This window comes from Neomonachus schauinslandi, chromosome 6, assembly GCF_002201575.2.
Source record: "Neomonachus schauinslandi chromosome 6, ASM220157v2, whole genome shotgun sequence".
NCBI lineage: Eukaryota > Metazoa > Chordata > Mammalia > Carnivora > Phocidae > Neomonachus > Neomonachus schauinslandi.
Window position 1 is genome coordinate 110,898,207 of NC_058408.1, and position 14,854 is coordinate 110,913,060.

A 14,854-nucleotide genomic window follows, 5' to 3' on the forward strand; every position below is an offset into this window, starting at 1 on the left:
TTATAAACTTAAAATAAAAAAGACCTTTGACAGGACTTCATAAAATCCACAAGTCTTAAGAGCACAAGATGGAGACGTATAACCATAAAATGAAATGATTCTCCATGGTAAAAAATACTATAAACATGGTCAGAAAACAAACGAAAAACTGGAAAAAATATTTGCAACACATACAATAAAGTGACCCATCCTGTAACATATAAAGAGCATTTATAAATCAAGAATATAAACATAACCTCCCTAGTAGGCACAGAACATGATAGATAGTTCATAAAGTAGAAAAAAAGTCTTTGAACTTGTAGAAAAAAAATGCTCCACCTCACTCATAATAAAATAAGTGTAAATTTAAACCATTGATTTGTGCACCTGCATAGATTCATGAGTTACAGCAGGTTTTTTTTTTTTTAGATTGTTAATCTTTTATTATTATATACCTTGATAGTGGAATAAATGATTGTAGTCAGTACATGTATGAAAATTATGAACACCGTGGTTTAGACTACTTTACAGGACTTTTTTGTTTTATATTCCCCCTTTTTTTCCTTCAGAATGATTCTGAAGCATCAATCAGTGTTTGGTGGTTGCTTCTAGCAAGTTTTTTGCTTCATTTATTTTGGTTGCTAGGTAAGGAGATCCACCTTTACCTGGGTGATTCAAAATCATGATTCTCCTATGAGCTGTTCTAATCTTGGCCTTGCCAGCAGATGGGCTTATACCCAAAATAAGACTAGCTTCTCGCCTACTCATTTTCTGTTCAAATCCTCCTTTATAGTAGGATGAAAGGCTCAGTCCCTGGTCGACGTCCGCGTCTGGCCCTTTGGTCACCGGCAGCGAGTACTCCGCATAGGGCAGACCCTCGCCAGCAGGGGCGATGCCATCACGGGGAGCCGTGGCAATGCGACGCGTTACAGCAGGTTTTAAACTAATACTGATGTCGCTTAGATTCTGAAGGGATGCAGGGGACAAGTCATATTGATGTGGTTTTGGAATATAGGTGAGGTTCGGTGCGGTGAGGTCTGGCGCCAATGACCAAGAAAGAATTCTTGAGACATCTTTGGAGCAAAATGGTGGTTTTATTAAAGCACGGGGGCAGGACCATGGGCAGAAAGAGCAGCCCTGGGGTTGTGATGAGTAATTGATTCTATACTATGGGGTTGGGGGAGGTAAGGAAAAAGGGAGGTTTTCAAAGGAACTTTCATATGCTAAAGACGACCTACAGGATACCTGAGTCCTCGCCTTTGTCAAGTTAAGGTTGTTTTCCCCTCTAGTAAAGCATTAACAGTAAGATAGTTGGGAGCTTCCTGGAAGAAAGCGGCACATGTCCCACCCAGGAGTGGGGGAGGGGTAGGTGGCAGGGTGTCAGCTTATGCTTTCTCCTCAGCTAGCCTTCTGCTCCCTCATCAATATAGCTGCACACATCTTCATCTCCTCAGAAGACCAAGCAACTTCCTAGGTGGGTAAACCTCGAGGTCTGCGTGGATCCCTCCGACACTCTTTTATACCCTTGTCCTCATGGTAGCCTGAGGTTGCATGTGGGTTCACGGTTCCCCCAGGCCAAGAGCAGTGCCACACTGCAGATGAGAGAGACACAACATTCCACATTTGCTTAACTTTGTGCTTCCTGGAGAAACAGGACTCTGAGGTCCTTGTCCCATTAGCCCAGGTCTGAGGTTAACCCTTTGCCTCCCACAGTATAACATAAATTCACAAAGAGCAAAAGCACCATGACACACTGTGCCGGGTGAGAGTGTCCTGTAACTGTCACTCTCATGAATTGTTGGTAGACTTGGGAGGGCAGTTTGAGCCTACCTATCAAAATTGTAAATGCACATTCCCTTTGATTTGGCAGTTTCAGGTATAGGGGTTTGTCCTATAGATATGCCCAAACAAAGAACACTTACTACATGCCTGATTATATCAGCAAAATAATAGAACCAGCCTAAAAGTTCATCCATAGGGGTCTAAGGAAGTAAAATATGGTAAATCAATCCAAGAAAATACCATACAGCCATTTCAAAATGAGAGGGTGATATATATGCACAGATAAGGATCAATCTCAGAGCTGTATGAAGTAGAAAAAACAAGGCAAGGAACAGTGTATATAAATGTCAAAAGGGAATGCATATACCTATATATTTTTTTAAGGTTTTCTTGTCTTTTTGATTCTAGCCATTCTGACAAGTATAAGGTAATATCTCTTTGTAGTTTTGATTTGCATTTCCCTGATGATGAGTAGTGTTGAGCATCTTCTCATGTGTCTATTGGCCATCTGTATGTCTTTTTTGGAAATATGTCTATTCAGATCCTCTGCCCATTTTTTAATTGGATTATTTATCATTTTGGAATTTAGTTGTGTAAGTACTTTATATATTTTGGATATTAACCTCTTATCAGATGTATCATTTGCAAATAGCATCTCCCATTCAGTAGGTTCCCTTTTTGTTTTATTGATGATTTCCTTAGCTATGCAGAAGCTTTTTATTTTGCTGTAGTACCAAATAGTTGATTTTTGCTTTTGTTTCCCTTGCCTGGGGAGATGTATCTAGAAATAATGTTTCTATGGCTGATGTCAAAGAAATTATTGCCTATGTTTTCTTCTATGAATTTTATGGTTTCAGGTCCCACATTTAGATGGGAGGGGTTTTTTTGTGTGTGTGTATGGTATAAGAAAGTGGTCTAGTTTCATTATTTTGTATGCTCATGCACTGTTGGGAATGCAAATTGGTACAGACACTGGAAAACAGTATGGAGGTTCCTCAAAAAATTTGAAAAAATAGAAATAGTTAGGATCCACAACTGGGCATTTACTCAAAGAAAACTAATTTAAAAAGTTATGTGCACCCCTATGTTTATTACAGCATCATTTACAATGGCCAAATTATGGAAGCAGCTCGAGTGTCTATCAGTAGATGAATGAATATAGATGTGGTATGTACAGTGGAATATTATTCACCCTAAAAAGAATGAGATCTTGTCATTTGCAACAACATAGATGGACCTAGAGGGTATAATACTAACTAAAAAAGTCAGACAAAGAAAGACAAATACCATATGATTTTACTCATATGTGGAATTTAAGAAACAGAGCAAATGAACAAAGCAAAAAAAGAGACAAGCAAAAAACAGACTTTTAAATACAGAGAAGAAACTGAGGTTCGCCAGAGGGCAGGTGTATGTGGTGGGGGGGAATGGATGAAACTGATAAAGGTGATTCAGAGGTGTGCACTTTCAGTTACAAAATAAATAAATCAGAGTGATGAAAAGTACAGCATAGGAAATATAGTCAATAAGATTGTAATAATATTGGTTGGTGACAGATGGTGACCATACTTACCACGATGAGCTCTGAGTAATAGAAGGAATTGTCGAATCATTACATTGTGCACCTGAAACTAATGTAACACTGTGCATCAATTATACTTCAATAAAAAAGTAAAGGTATTGTTTTTTCTTTACTGAAGTATAATTGACAATGTTACATTAGTTTCAGGTGTATAACATAGTGACTCTACAACTTTATATGTTATGCTCACCACCAGTGTGGCTACCATCTGTCGCCATACAACACTATTATTATACCATGGACTGTATTCTCTATACTGGACCCTTTGTTCTTGTGACTTATTCATTCCATGACTGGAAATCTATATCTCCCACTCACTTCACCCATCCCTCTCCCTTCCTCCCCTCTGGCAACCACCCATATACCTATATTCTTGTGCACAGACTACCTCTAGAGATGGTAACTGCTTTTAATGGGAGAATGAATAAGACAAAGAAATTCACATTTTACTTCATACTCTTTTATACTCTATGAGCTTTTGAAGAAGTCATGTGTATGTGTTAACTATTCAAAAAATAAAAACTTAATAAATATATACATCGAGGAAAGATTTATTAGCTTAGGGTTATTGTGGCTGATGAGAAAAAAACATTTTTCTTTGAATGAAACAAAATATTTAACTTATTTTTTTTTTTAAGATTTTATTTATTTATTTGACAGAGAGAGAGACAGCGAGAGAGGGAACACAAGCAGGGGGAGTGGGAGAGGGAGAAGCAGGCTTCCCGCTGAGCAGGGAGCCCGATGCGGGGCTCAATCCCAGGACCCTGAGATCATGACCTGAGCTGAAGGCAGATGCTTAACGGCTGAGCCACCCAGGTGCCCCTGTATTTAACTTATTTTAAAAAACAGAAGTAGGAGACATAAAGCTGCTGTCAAAAAGTAGAATAATTTTACTTCCATCAAGTTGAATTATCGTGACAATATTGGACACCAGAATTATAGGATGAAAATAATACTGGTTGATGTTTTTAGTGGACTTGAAGCTGAGTAAATGATCATTTTTTTAAGTTCCTTTCCTCACATTTCCTACTTAACCCATAGCTGTCTGGTTAGGAGTTTCTGAATTGCTACACCCAATCACCGCTTTCCAATATTGGACCTCTTTGTCCTCCTTTTTGGGGGGTGTATCATTGAGTATGATTTTTTTTTTTCTTAAAAGGATCTTTTTCCTTGGCTTTCATGACATTTCAGAATCTCCTACCTCTTCATTTTCCACCTGCCCCTTTGATTTCTACCCTGGAAACCTCTCTAGAATATCCCCTCTTCTCTTTATCCCAGTGCAGTTGCCTTAAGTTCATTTCAACCATGCTCCACTGTCATTGAGAACCTCTTGGTTACAAGTGGGAAAACCCAGCTAGAGCTTGGTTTATCAAAGACGAAACTTTATTGGAAGGATTCTGTGGCACCTCCTGAACGACCAAACCTTGGAGCAGGTCAGGGTAGCCGTCGCGTCAGGAACCCCCGGAGCCAGGACCTGAATGTGGTTGGGGCCCCTCCACCTCTTATGAGTGCTCTTTTCTGGGGTTGACTCCTTGCTTCCCTTTTTATCTTACAGCCTCAGCCACTAAAGATGAATGGATTCTCTCCATTCTAAATCCAAATATCCCAGGAAGGTGATCCCATGGCTCAGCCTGGCCTAGGAGGGAAGACTCTGGAAAGATCATGGCAGCTTCTCCGCATACTGCCTGATAGGGCTGGGGACGTGTAGTTCCCACTGTGGTTGGGTATTAGCAGCCAAATGGCCCAGAGGTTCAGACCCCTTAGCATATACCTCCCAAACTGTGCTTTTCAGTGCATTCCTTCTCCTGCCCAGACTCCCTTCTGCTTCCAAGAAGTCTAAATAACTCTCCCTCTTTCCAACATACACATATACAAAGGTGTTGACCATTTCCTCTGCAATTTCATTGCTCCTTGCGTGTACTGTTACTAGCGCTTAACCACACGGTCTTCTAAAAATATTGCTTTATCAATCTGCCTGGACCAGCAGACCACCAAGCCTTCCTGGCATCTCTCTGTCTCCCATGCATCACACTGTCTATCATCATTTAATAGAGGTCTGTTGAGTGAAGGAGGGGGGAGGGAAAGGAGGACCCCTTGCTCCCCAGAGCATTATCCTCAGGTCTGCTCTCCCTTCTCTCTTCCTCTGGGCTGTCTGTCTGGGTGAACTCGCTCGGCACTTGGGGGGCTGGAGGCAGAGCTGTCCCTCTACAGGACTGATATCCTAAGGACCCTGGTCTCTGTTATTCCCATGTGCTAAGAACAACAGGGACTCCCAGCTAAGGGGGCCCCGAGGTGGGGCAGGTGGGAGTACAGAGGCTGAACAGAAACCAAATTCTCCTGGGAAGGGCTGAGTGCCTCTGAAACCCTCAGAACTTCGCTGGTGTTTGCTCTGCTGGGATCTGATTTCTATTAAAGTCACACCCAGTTCCCAGGCATTAGGCCTGAGGGGAGGATTTCCCTCTCATCCTTCACAGGGAAGATTTAACGCTCAAAATGCAGCCAGTTAAGCTGCTGCCTTTGCATGGAGGCTCCCCTTCAATCTTGGTCATCAGAGCTCATCCCAGAGTTTGTTCACCTGCTCTAGGGTGTTCTCCAGTGTGTTGTTGGGGCCAGGTGGCATTTAGGTGTTTATTAGGTCCTTGCTCAGGTACACCCTTATCTATCTATCTCTATCTGTTTATTTATAAAGATTTTATTTATTTGAGAGAGCGCAGGAACACAAGCGGAGGGAGGGGTGAGGGGCAGAGGGGGAGGGAGAAGTAGACTCCCCGCTGAAAAGGGAGCCAGAAACAGGGCTCAATCCCAGGACCCTGAGATCATGACCTGAGCCAAAGGCAGAAGCTTAACCGACTGAGCCACCAAGGCACCCCTCCCCCTTACTTTTAAATAAGTACACTGTTAAGGCTAAAAATGATTGCAAAAGTAAGATCCTAGTGGCAGCCATCGACTTCTTGCCCAAAGCAGAAGAAACCCTGGGGGAGAGCTGAGGAACAGTGTGACTTTCACCTCCCAAAGTGTCTTTGTGACTCCAGAGAGGGCCGGGTCCTAAGGGAAGTTGAGGATCAAGCTGTTAGACCATAGCCAATTCATGGCAGCCCCAGTGATTGGGAGATCTGGAGGAAACTGATCAATCAGAAGCTTTGCAGGCTGGAAAGTCCTGAGTCATACCTATGTGTGGTTTCAAAGCTCCTCAGGCCCCTGGTCAGGCTCCTTGCTCTTCCTGTCATCAGAACTCAATGTGCCCATCTTTTTCTGACCACAGAATGCCAGGGACAGGGATCTGAAAGCTCACTGAGGCTCAGGTTGTAAGCTGTAGCCCCCCAAATCTTGGTCAGAGGCCATGCCCCCAGGGACCGGTACTCAGGGTACTTTCAGTTCATTGTTTACCTAACTGATGGGGGTCATTCCGGCTGTCCTCCCACCCTCTACCCAGTACTGCCCATTGCAGTGAGTGATAGCCTGTCGCCCAAGCCAGAAGCCCAAGAGACAGTCTCCTCGTCCCCTTTTCTAGGTAGATTGGATTTCTTCAATTCAGGGACTTGGACTAAAAATGTCTCTGGAATCCATTCCTTTGAGGCCCCAGCTCAAATCCTGCTCATTTCTCATCCCCAGTGAGTACAATAAAAGCCCTTCCTACTCCCCATCTCCAACAAGCCACCCTCCTACTGTCCCCTGGGGTAATCACTGAACTAGACATCTGACAGGTCACTCCCCTCTTAGAAACCCTTTTGCTGCCTTGGCACCTGAGTGTTGGGAGTTTAGGGTGGCTATGCATATCTTTACACTTTCTTTTTTTATGCTCTGAGTGTCTCTATGTTTTTCTGGGCTCTGTGGGCCTGGATGTGATATGCCCAGGAGTGTTGGTGCGTGTGGTGTGCCTGGGTCTGGAACTGGGTCTGGAACTAAACATCTGTGTGTTTGAGGCTGCGTTCCTAGGTCCAAATGGATGAATGCCGGTTTGTTTCTGAATCTAAGCATCCCTATGAACAGGTGCCCGAGGATTTGTATGTACTGAGTGTGTGCTTACCTGGGCGTTTGTGTTTGAATTTCTGGGTGTGCCTATGTGTGTTTTTATGTCCCTGTGCATCCTGCATATTCTCTATCCTATGTTGTTTCTCCTAGCCTGTCTCTTTGGGAGGGTGAGTGATTGCTGTCGATGGGGAATGTTCCAATAAGGCAGTGTGAAAGAAATCATTTCACACTCCCCATAGTGTGGACCATGTGCTCCGTGCTTGGCGAGTGAGTGGTTGCTGAGTTACTGAAAGTCAGCTCCTTTCCACTCCTGCTATGAAGCACTGACTGGTTGCGGGCTGTTTTTAGCACCAGCTTCCTTTCCTTTCTGTGATTTCTCCGAGTTTGGCAAGCACGGAGCTGGGAAGGCCCTCATCATTTTCTGAGATTTACGAGTCAGGGGAACGCAGGGCGGCCGTGCGGGGAGGGCGGAAAGTGCCAGGCTCCTGAAGGAGTGCCCGAGCACCACGCAGGATTTGGGAGCTGAGAGTGACTTTTCATTGCTGTGGCTTTTCTGGCTTTAGGGCCATTTGTAACGGAGCAGACGAAAGTGAAAGCTTTATAGGAAGGTGTTTATTTGAAAAGCGCTGGCTGAGAGGAAATGAGAAGTGAACAAGTTCAAGCAAGGTAAGTCTGGCCAGTGAGGAATCCAGCGGGGTTACAAGCACTGGGGCAAGCAGGGCAGAGCCTGCATCTCAGGCCCATATTTTCCTTCAGGGCCTCCTTGTCCTGGGTTCATCCTTAGATGGGACAAATACAGCCTGTTCTCTATTCCTCTTCTTGTCCCCTAAACTGTCATCTTAACAACCTCTGTGCCTGCTTAGAGGCCACTTTGACAACCAAGCCTTGTCAGTGTCATGCTTGTGACGATTCGAGGAAAACCCTAAGCAAAGATCTTTGGCATGTCGGACAATCTGTCTGCCACCCCAGCTTTCCCTGCTCCGTCCTTGTGTGAAAAAGAACGGAGCCCTTGTGAGAGCACCTGGGTCTTGATCATACGTAGATCGGCCACAGAGCAGTGACTGTAACTCAAGTGTCCTGACACCCCATCGAGTGTCCTCTCCATCACACAAGGATGGTTTTGGATGACTTTTGGGTATTGGATGACTTTTATTTAAAACCAGAAAATACCTCTACTTAGAGGGCCATATGAGTGAAGTGGAAACTCCTATAACGAGAGTTAGGAAAAGAGCTCGTGACAGTGGAAGAGAAGGCTTTCATCTGGAAGGAATGTTCTTGCCTTTGAAGAGGCAGTTGCAGGAAAGTTTGATGTAGGCCAGAGATGGAGAGTTCTGAGAATGAGCGGCATAGTGGCCAGCTTAGACAGTCAGTTCACTTCAACTCAAATCTACTCAAGACCCAGCATGGGCCAGGGCTGGGAAGGTGCCAGGCATTCAGAGAAGGCCAAAACATGGCCCTGCCTTCAGGGAGCTCAGAGGCTGGTAGGGGAGATGGAAAGTAAAGAATTTTTCTGATGAGAGTGTGTTGCATAGAGTGAGAATGTTGAAGGATCTCAAGATATTAGAGCTGAAAGTTGAGTACCTGGCACAGGAGGGGATGATGCTAACCAGGCTTGCTACTTGAAGTGTAGACTGGATTTTGGTTTCCAAGCACTGTCACTTTCTCTGCTGTTCCTGGTTCTCAGAAACCACCCATTCCTAATGGCACAGTTGTTCCAAGGGTACCTTTCCCAAGTGCACCTTCTTTCTCCCAGGAGGTGGGACTGGAATTTCACACGAAGACCTGGATTGCTTTCTCCTTATAAGGAAGTGATGATGGTCCAGTGAGCGCCAGGGTCTCATCTTCCAGCTAGGGGACTCAGAGAAGCCATGGAACCATGTGAGACAAAGATGTCACCTGAGCAATTGCTAGTGCCCTTTGCTGTTCTGCACTGGTTGGCTTGGCAGACTTCTGTCCAGGAAAGTGGCATGTGTATATGTGTGTGTTGCGATTTGTTGATGACGACTACCCTTGGGAATGAAAGCAGGGTCCAGGCCTGTAGGGACAGTACCAGTCTATTCCTTAAATAGGGAACGGCCTCTGGGTTGGCCTGTGGAACAGCATGGGAGGAAGGAGCTGAGTTTAGGAGGCCTAGGAAGGCCAAGCCCAGAGCTGGCCCGGCCAAAGAAATGGACTGGAAATAGAAGTAGAAAAGGCTTGGGGGATTCTCTGACAGTTCCTATATCTCTGAGGGGCTTTTTAGATGGGTTTCATGACTACTATAGAGCTTCCACTCCCGTGGTTTATTCCCACAGCAGTGTTGTGGTTAAAAGAACACAGCGTATACAGCCAAAAGTAATTTCAAAACAGTTTATGTTTTTTTCTTATACATCTGTGGGCCCATAAAGGGAAAGTGTGGTCTCCGGCAATACTTTTAAAATTCTCCTCTTCTTCCTCCTTACGTTGTTCCCTCAGTGCAGCTCTTCCCCAGACCTTGGTCCTCAAAAGCCCTGAACGCAGCCATGGGCTCTCACCCCCAGGGGCCCCATCCTCCGTGTCTGTCTCTTCCTCTCCATTCTCCCACACAAGAGCCCTAGTAGTGGTATGGCAAGGTTGGGGACCCTGGAGGGTGGGGAGGGGGAGAAACTGCATCAGGCCAGGCCCGAATGCTAGTCAGTGAACATGGGCTGGAGGCTGGGGCAAAGCTGCATTATATTAATAAAGTTAGTATTTTTATCCCATCACCACTTAAACAATATAATGGACTCTGCAAAAGACATTCAATCCCTCAGTGAGCTCCTTATCACCTCCTTCTGCTCACATTCACATGTCCCTCCTCCCAACATTGTCTTCTTTTACTCTGAATATGTGTTAGCATTTTGGGAGCCTCCAGGTGCCCGGTTGAGTTTACTCATACTCTTGTTACCAACCTCAGGACCAGGGGATGGACAAGCCCATAATGCTGAGAGGAAGCATTTAATCTCCTTCCCCTGCAAGACCAATGTCTCTGCTGTGAGGAGTTTAAAGGGACCCCGAGAACTTGGAACCACTTGACCCTTCTGGTTCTCACAACCAAAGCAATTGTTGTGGAATCGATTCCAGGACATGCCAGGGGCCCAGCACCCATGTCTGCAGGATTTTAGCTTGGGGCCCCTCTTCTGCCTGGGAAGCACAGTACAGACCAACTCTTCAACCAGTGTTGGCCAAGGACCAGCTTATCTCCATCCACTGGAACCATGCCTGATTAAGCTCCGTTTCTGAGGTGTGAAACCCCAGTGGCCTCTCTTGGCTTCTCCAGCCTGCTCTGGCTGAGCTTCTTCAGCCTGAGCTGCTATTTCCTGCCAAGCTTCCATCCCTTTTCCTACTTCCTCTATCCTGATTCGATTTGCCAGTAGGGAGATGGGGTGGTTCCTGGGAATCAAGATTAATGCTGCTTATTGATTTCTGACTACTTACAACTCTCTCCCTTCCCCCTCCCCTCAATGTGTTTAGATGCTTCAGAGCCTCTTTTTTTTCTTTTAAGATTTTATTTATTTATTTGACAGAGAGAGACACAGTGAGAGAGGGAGCACAAGCAGGGGGAGTGGGAGAAGGAGAAGCAGGCTCCCCGCTGAGCAGGGAGCCCTACACAGGGCTCAATCCCAGGACCCTGGGATCATGATTGGAGCCAAAGGCAGATGCCGAACGACTGAGCCACCCAGCTGCCTTCGGAGCATCTTAAGACCTATTTTCTGGTCTCTATTGATTAGCCTCTTTCAGAAGAAGGAGGCAAACATTGTAGAGTATCTCCTACAGGGACCTTGTGCAAGTTATTAAATAATTGTCTCTAAATAATTGTGTCTCGCCCCCACGTGCCTCTTTCTTTTGTGCTCTGTGATGCTGGAGCTGGGACTCAGTGGGTGCATTCCTGCTCTGTCAGCTGCTCTGCTCGGCTTTTCCAGTAGGGGGCACTGGAAGGCTGCTGCGGGCCGGAGGAGGGGGAGGGAACATGCTTCTTTCCCCCAGGAGGCCCGTTCACCCCAGCAGAGGCAGTTCCTTTCTGTAGCAGCTGCTGAATCCCGTCTGCAGTTTCTTCAGCTCTCATGGAACTGGACTTACGGCACCTTGCGTCACTCCTCGTGGCCACAGAGACCCATCGCTGGCTGGTGCCCCCTACTCCAAAGTCTTGAGTTTCAGCTCAAAGGTCTCCTTCTCTACTTTGCTAAGTCTTAATCATTCCAACTGCTCCCCTCTGTTCCTCTGGTCGTAGCCCCAGTAGCTGCTCCCTGCAGTTGCTGCCTCTTGTTACACTTAAGCACCTGCTTAACTACTTTACACCTGGTTAACAACTCTCTGTGTTAAGTTATGTCTGTTCCTATAACGTGTGGGCTCTGTCTCCCTAGCGCACATAATGATCTGGTGGATGGGCCTCAAGCCCTGTCCGCACACAGAACTTGCGGTAGTTATGGCTTCGAGTCTGTGAATATATCCTGCAGTGCGAGGCCGCACCAGCTGTCCTGGGGGGAGCAGCCCTCTGTCTCAGGGCCACTTCATCCTTACAGTGCTTCTCTAGTGCCTTCTAACCATCATTCTTTTTTTTTTAAGTTAAAAATCATGTTTTTATTGGGTTGTGCATGTTATTGATTTATAGGAATTCTTTTTTTAAAAAAAGATTTTATTTATTTATTTGACCAAGAGACAGAGAGAGCACAAGCAGGGGGAGTGGAAGAGGGAGAAGCAGGCTTCGGGGAGCCTGATGCTGGGCTCAATCCCAGGACCCTGGGATAATGACCTGAGCCGAAGGCAGATGCTTAACCAACCAATTGACCCACCCAGGCAGCCCTGATTTACAAGAATTCTTAATGTACTCCTGTGCTACATGCTACAGAAGTTATCTTCTGAGTAACCCTTGTTCTTGCCCTTTAACCTTTCTTTTTTTTATAATTTAAATTCAATTAATTAATATATAGTGTATTATTTGTTTCAGAGGTGGAGTTTAGTGATTCATCAGTTGCATATAACACCCAGTGCTCAGTACATCAAGTGCCCTCCTTAAGGCCCATCCCTCAGTTACCCCATCCCGCCCCCCCCCGCCCCACCTCCGCTCCAGCCACCCTCAGTTTGTTTCTTAGAGTTAAGAGTCTCTTTTGGTTTGCCTCTCTCTCCGTTTTCATCTTATTTTATTTTTCTTTCCCTTCCCCTATGATCCTGTTTTCTTTCTTAAATTGCCCATATGAGTGAGATCATATGATAATTGTCTTTCTCTGATTTATTTTGCTTAGCATAATACCCTCTAGTTCCATGCACATTGTTGCAAATGGCAAGATTTCATTTTTTTTGATGGCTGCATAATATTCCATTGTATGTATATACCACATCTTCTTTATCCATTCATCTGTTGATGGACATCTAGCCCCTTTCCATAGTTTGGCTATTGTGGACATCGCTGCTATAAACACTGGGGTGCAGGTGCCCCTTTGGATCCCTACATTTGTATCTTTGGGGTAAATACTCAACAGTGCAATTGCTGGGTTGTAGCTGCTATAAACACTGGGGTGCAGGTGCCCCTTTGGATCCCTACATTTGTATCTTTGGGGTAAATACTCAACAGTGCAATTGCTGGGTTGTAGGGTAGCTCTATTTTCAACTTTTTGAGAAACTCCATATTTTCCTGAGTGGCTGTACCAGCTTGCATTCCCACCAGCCGTGTAAGAGGGTTCCCCTTTCTGTTGGTTCCTGACTTACTAATTTTAGCCATTCTGACTGGTGTGAGGTGGTATCTCATTGTGGTTTTGATTTGTATTTCCTGATGCTGAGTGATGTTGATCACTTTTTCATATGTCTGTTGGCCATTTGTATGTCGTCTTTGGAGAAATGCCTGTTCATGTCTTCTGCCCATTTCTTCACTGGATTATTTGGTTTTTTGGGTGTTGATTTTGGATACTAGCCCTTTATCTGATAAGACATTTGCAAATATCTTCTCATATTCTATATTCTAAACATCACTCTAAATCCTTTTCTACAAACCCTGGTATACTACTTTCCACTGTGTCCTTAAATTTCATGCCAGTGCTTCCATAGTAAGTGACGTGACAGCCAAGTCTCCAGGGAATGGAGACCTGACTGATATTCCCAGGCCATGGCTTCGGGGTCAGGGGACAGGGTTCATTGGTACTGACTAACTCCCAGCAGCCCCAAACAATGAGTTCTTAAGAACCTGGGTGCCTGTGGAGCTGGCAATTTAAATGAGTGTTCTAGATCCTTCCTCTACTTTAGTGAATGCACCTAGCATTATGTCTGTCAGGAGATAGCTATAGAAATCTGAAAAGGAGTAACTTAAAGGAGGAGGAGGGTTTGTTTATTTTTCATGGAGCTAGCCATCTGGGATAAGAGTCCAGGTGTGGGGTGGCCACCCAATAGTGGCATCTGTACACCAGGCTCCTCCTCTTTCTCTTCTGCTGTTCTGCTTACAGATTTCATTCTCAGGCTCACCATTTGGTGATGAAGCAGTGGCTTTTCCCTCTGTAGCCTCTTGTTTACATCCCAGGCAGGGAAGTGACTAGGGGAAAGAGGCAGGGCTATCTATGGGAACATAAGACACCTAGATTTCTACTGCAGACTCTTTCATGTCTCATTGGCACATGGGCACTGCCTCTCAGCTGTGAGGGAGATTGCAACATGAAATTTTCTAGCTGGCACATTGCCACTCCAAGGGATTCTGGCAGTAAGAGAGAAGGGGGTAGTGGGCATTGGACAGGCACATTGCATTGTCTGTCACACATGTGACTCCAGTGCTCCAAGTACAATGTGTCAGTCTGAACACGTCAACCCCCAAATTTACTTCCAACCTTAACGAGGTCTCCACAGTATCCCTGTGGCTCTGGGGGTATTCCAAGAGCCTTCCTGACTGATGCTTGCCTCAGGTCCTTACACCTTGAAGGCAGCCTTCGTGTACTCCTGGAAGAAATGAACTTCCAGGCCATGCATAGTTTGATTTTCTTAATCTGAAATTCAGATGTGTGCATCTTGGGTCCAACCCCCAGAGGGCCTAGCTGTCCTCCCTCCCCCACCCATCATGTGCCACAGAGGCATAATGTGGCGCAGAGACCTCAGCTCCATTCTCAGCACGGAGCCCTCTGGTCAGCTCCTTTGGCTCTCATTACAATCTGTCCCAGCCTCCTCCAGTGCTCACCCCACACACTTCTTGTTGACCTCCTCCACTCCCTGTCATGTTCTATCACAGAAGCCTGAGGACCCGTGCGGCAGAGCAGGACATTTGGTGGAGAGTAGAGAGTGGGGAAACAAAGAGCTAGAATCCTTAGCAAACTCAGAGAGGGGACAAACTAGAAATGCTGACAGGCTAATAGTCACCATCTCATCACTTGTGTTTTGCTAAAGGAGCCTCATCCTGTGAAATGGCAAGGAAAGGGACAGAGGACTGTCAGGGAAGGGCCAGCGGGGACATGGGGTCCCTGGAGAGGTTGAGGAGGTCCCTTCTGTGGTGATGGCTGCTTGGCAGGGAAGACATGGCATTGGGACATCCTGGGAACTTCACCTCTCCAAGTCCCACTGTCGCAGGAC

The 14,854-nt window shown here is 45.6% G+C and overlaps 1 protein-coding gene across 1 annotated transcript; it reads right to left on the reverse strand.

Annotated features, from left to right (window-relative positions):
• Positions 1-567: 567 nt before the first annotated feature.
• On the reverse strand, positions 568-1,955 carry LOC110589425 (dnaJ homolog subfamily C member 15-like). Its single transcript, XM_044916213.1, has 2 exons — positions 1,902-1,955; positions 568-945 (listed from the first exon to the last, which is right to left on the reverse strand). The coding sequence occupies exons 1-2, from the start codon at positions 1,953-1,955 to the stop codon at positions 568-570; spliced, it is 432 nt and encodes a 143-aa protein (XP_044772148.1).
• Positions 1,956-14,854: the final 12,899 nt, after the last annotated feature.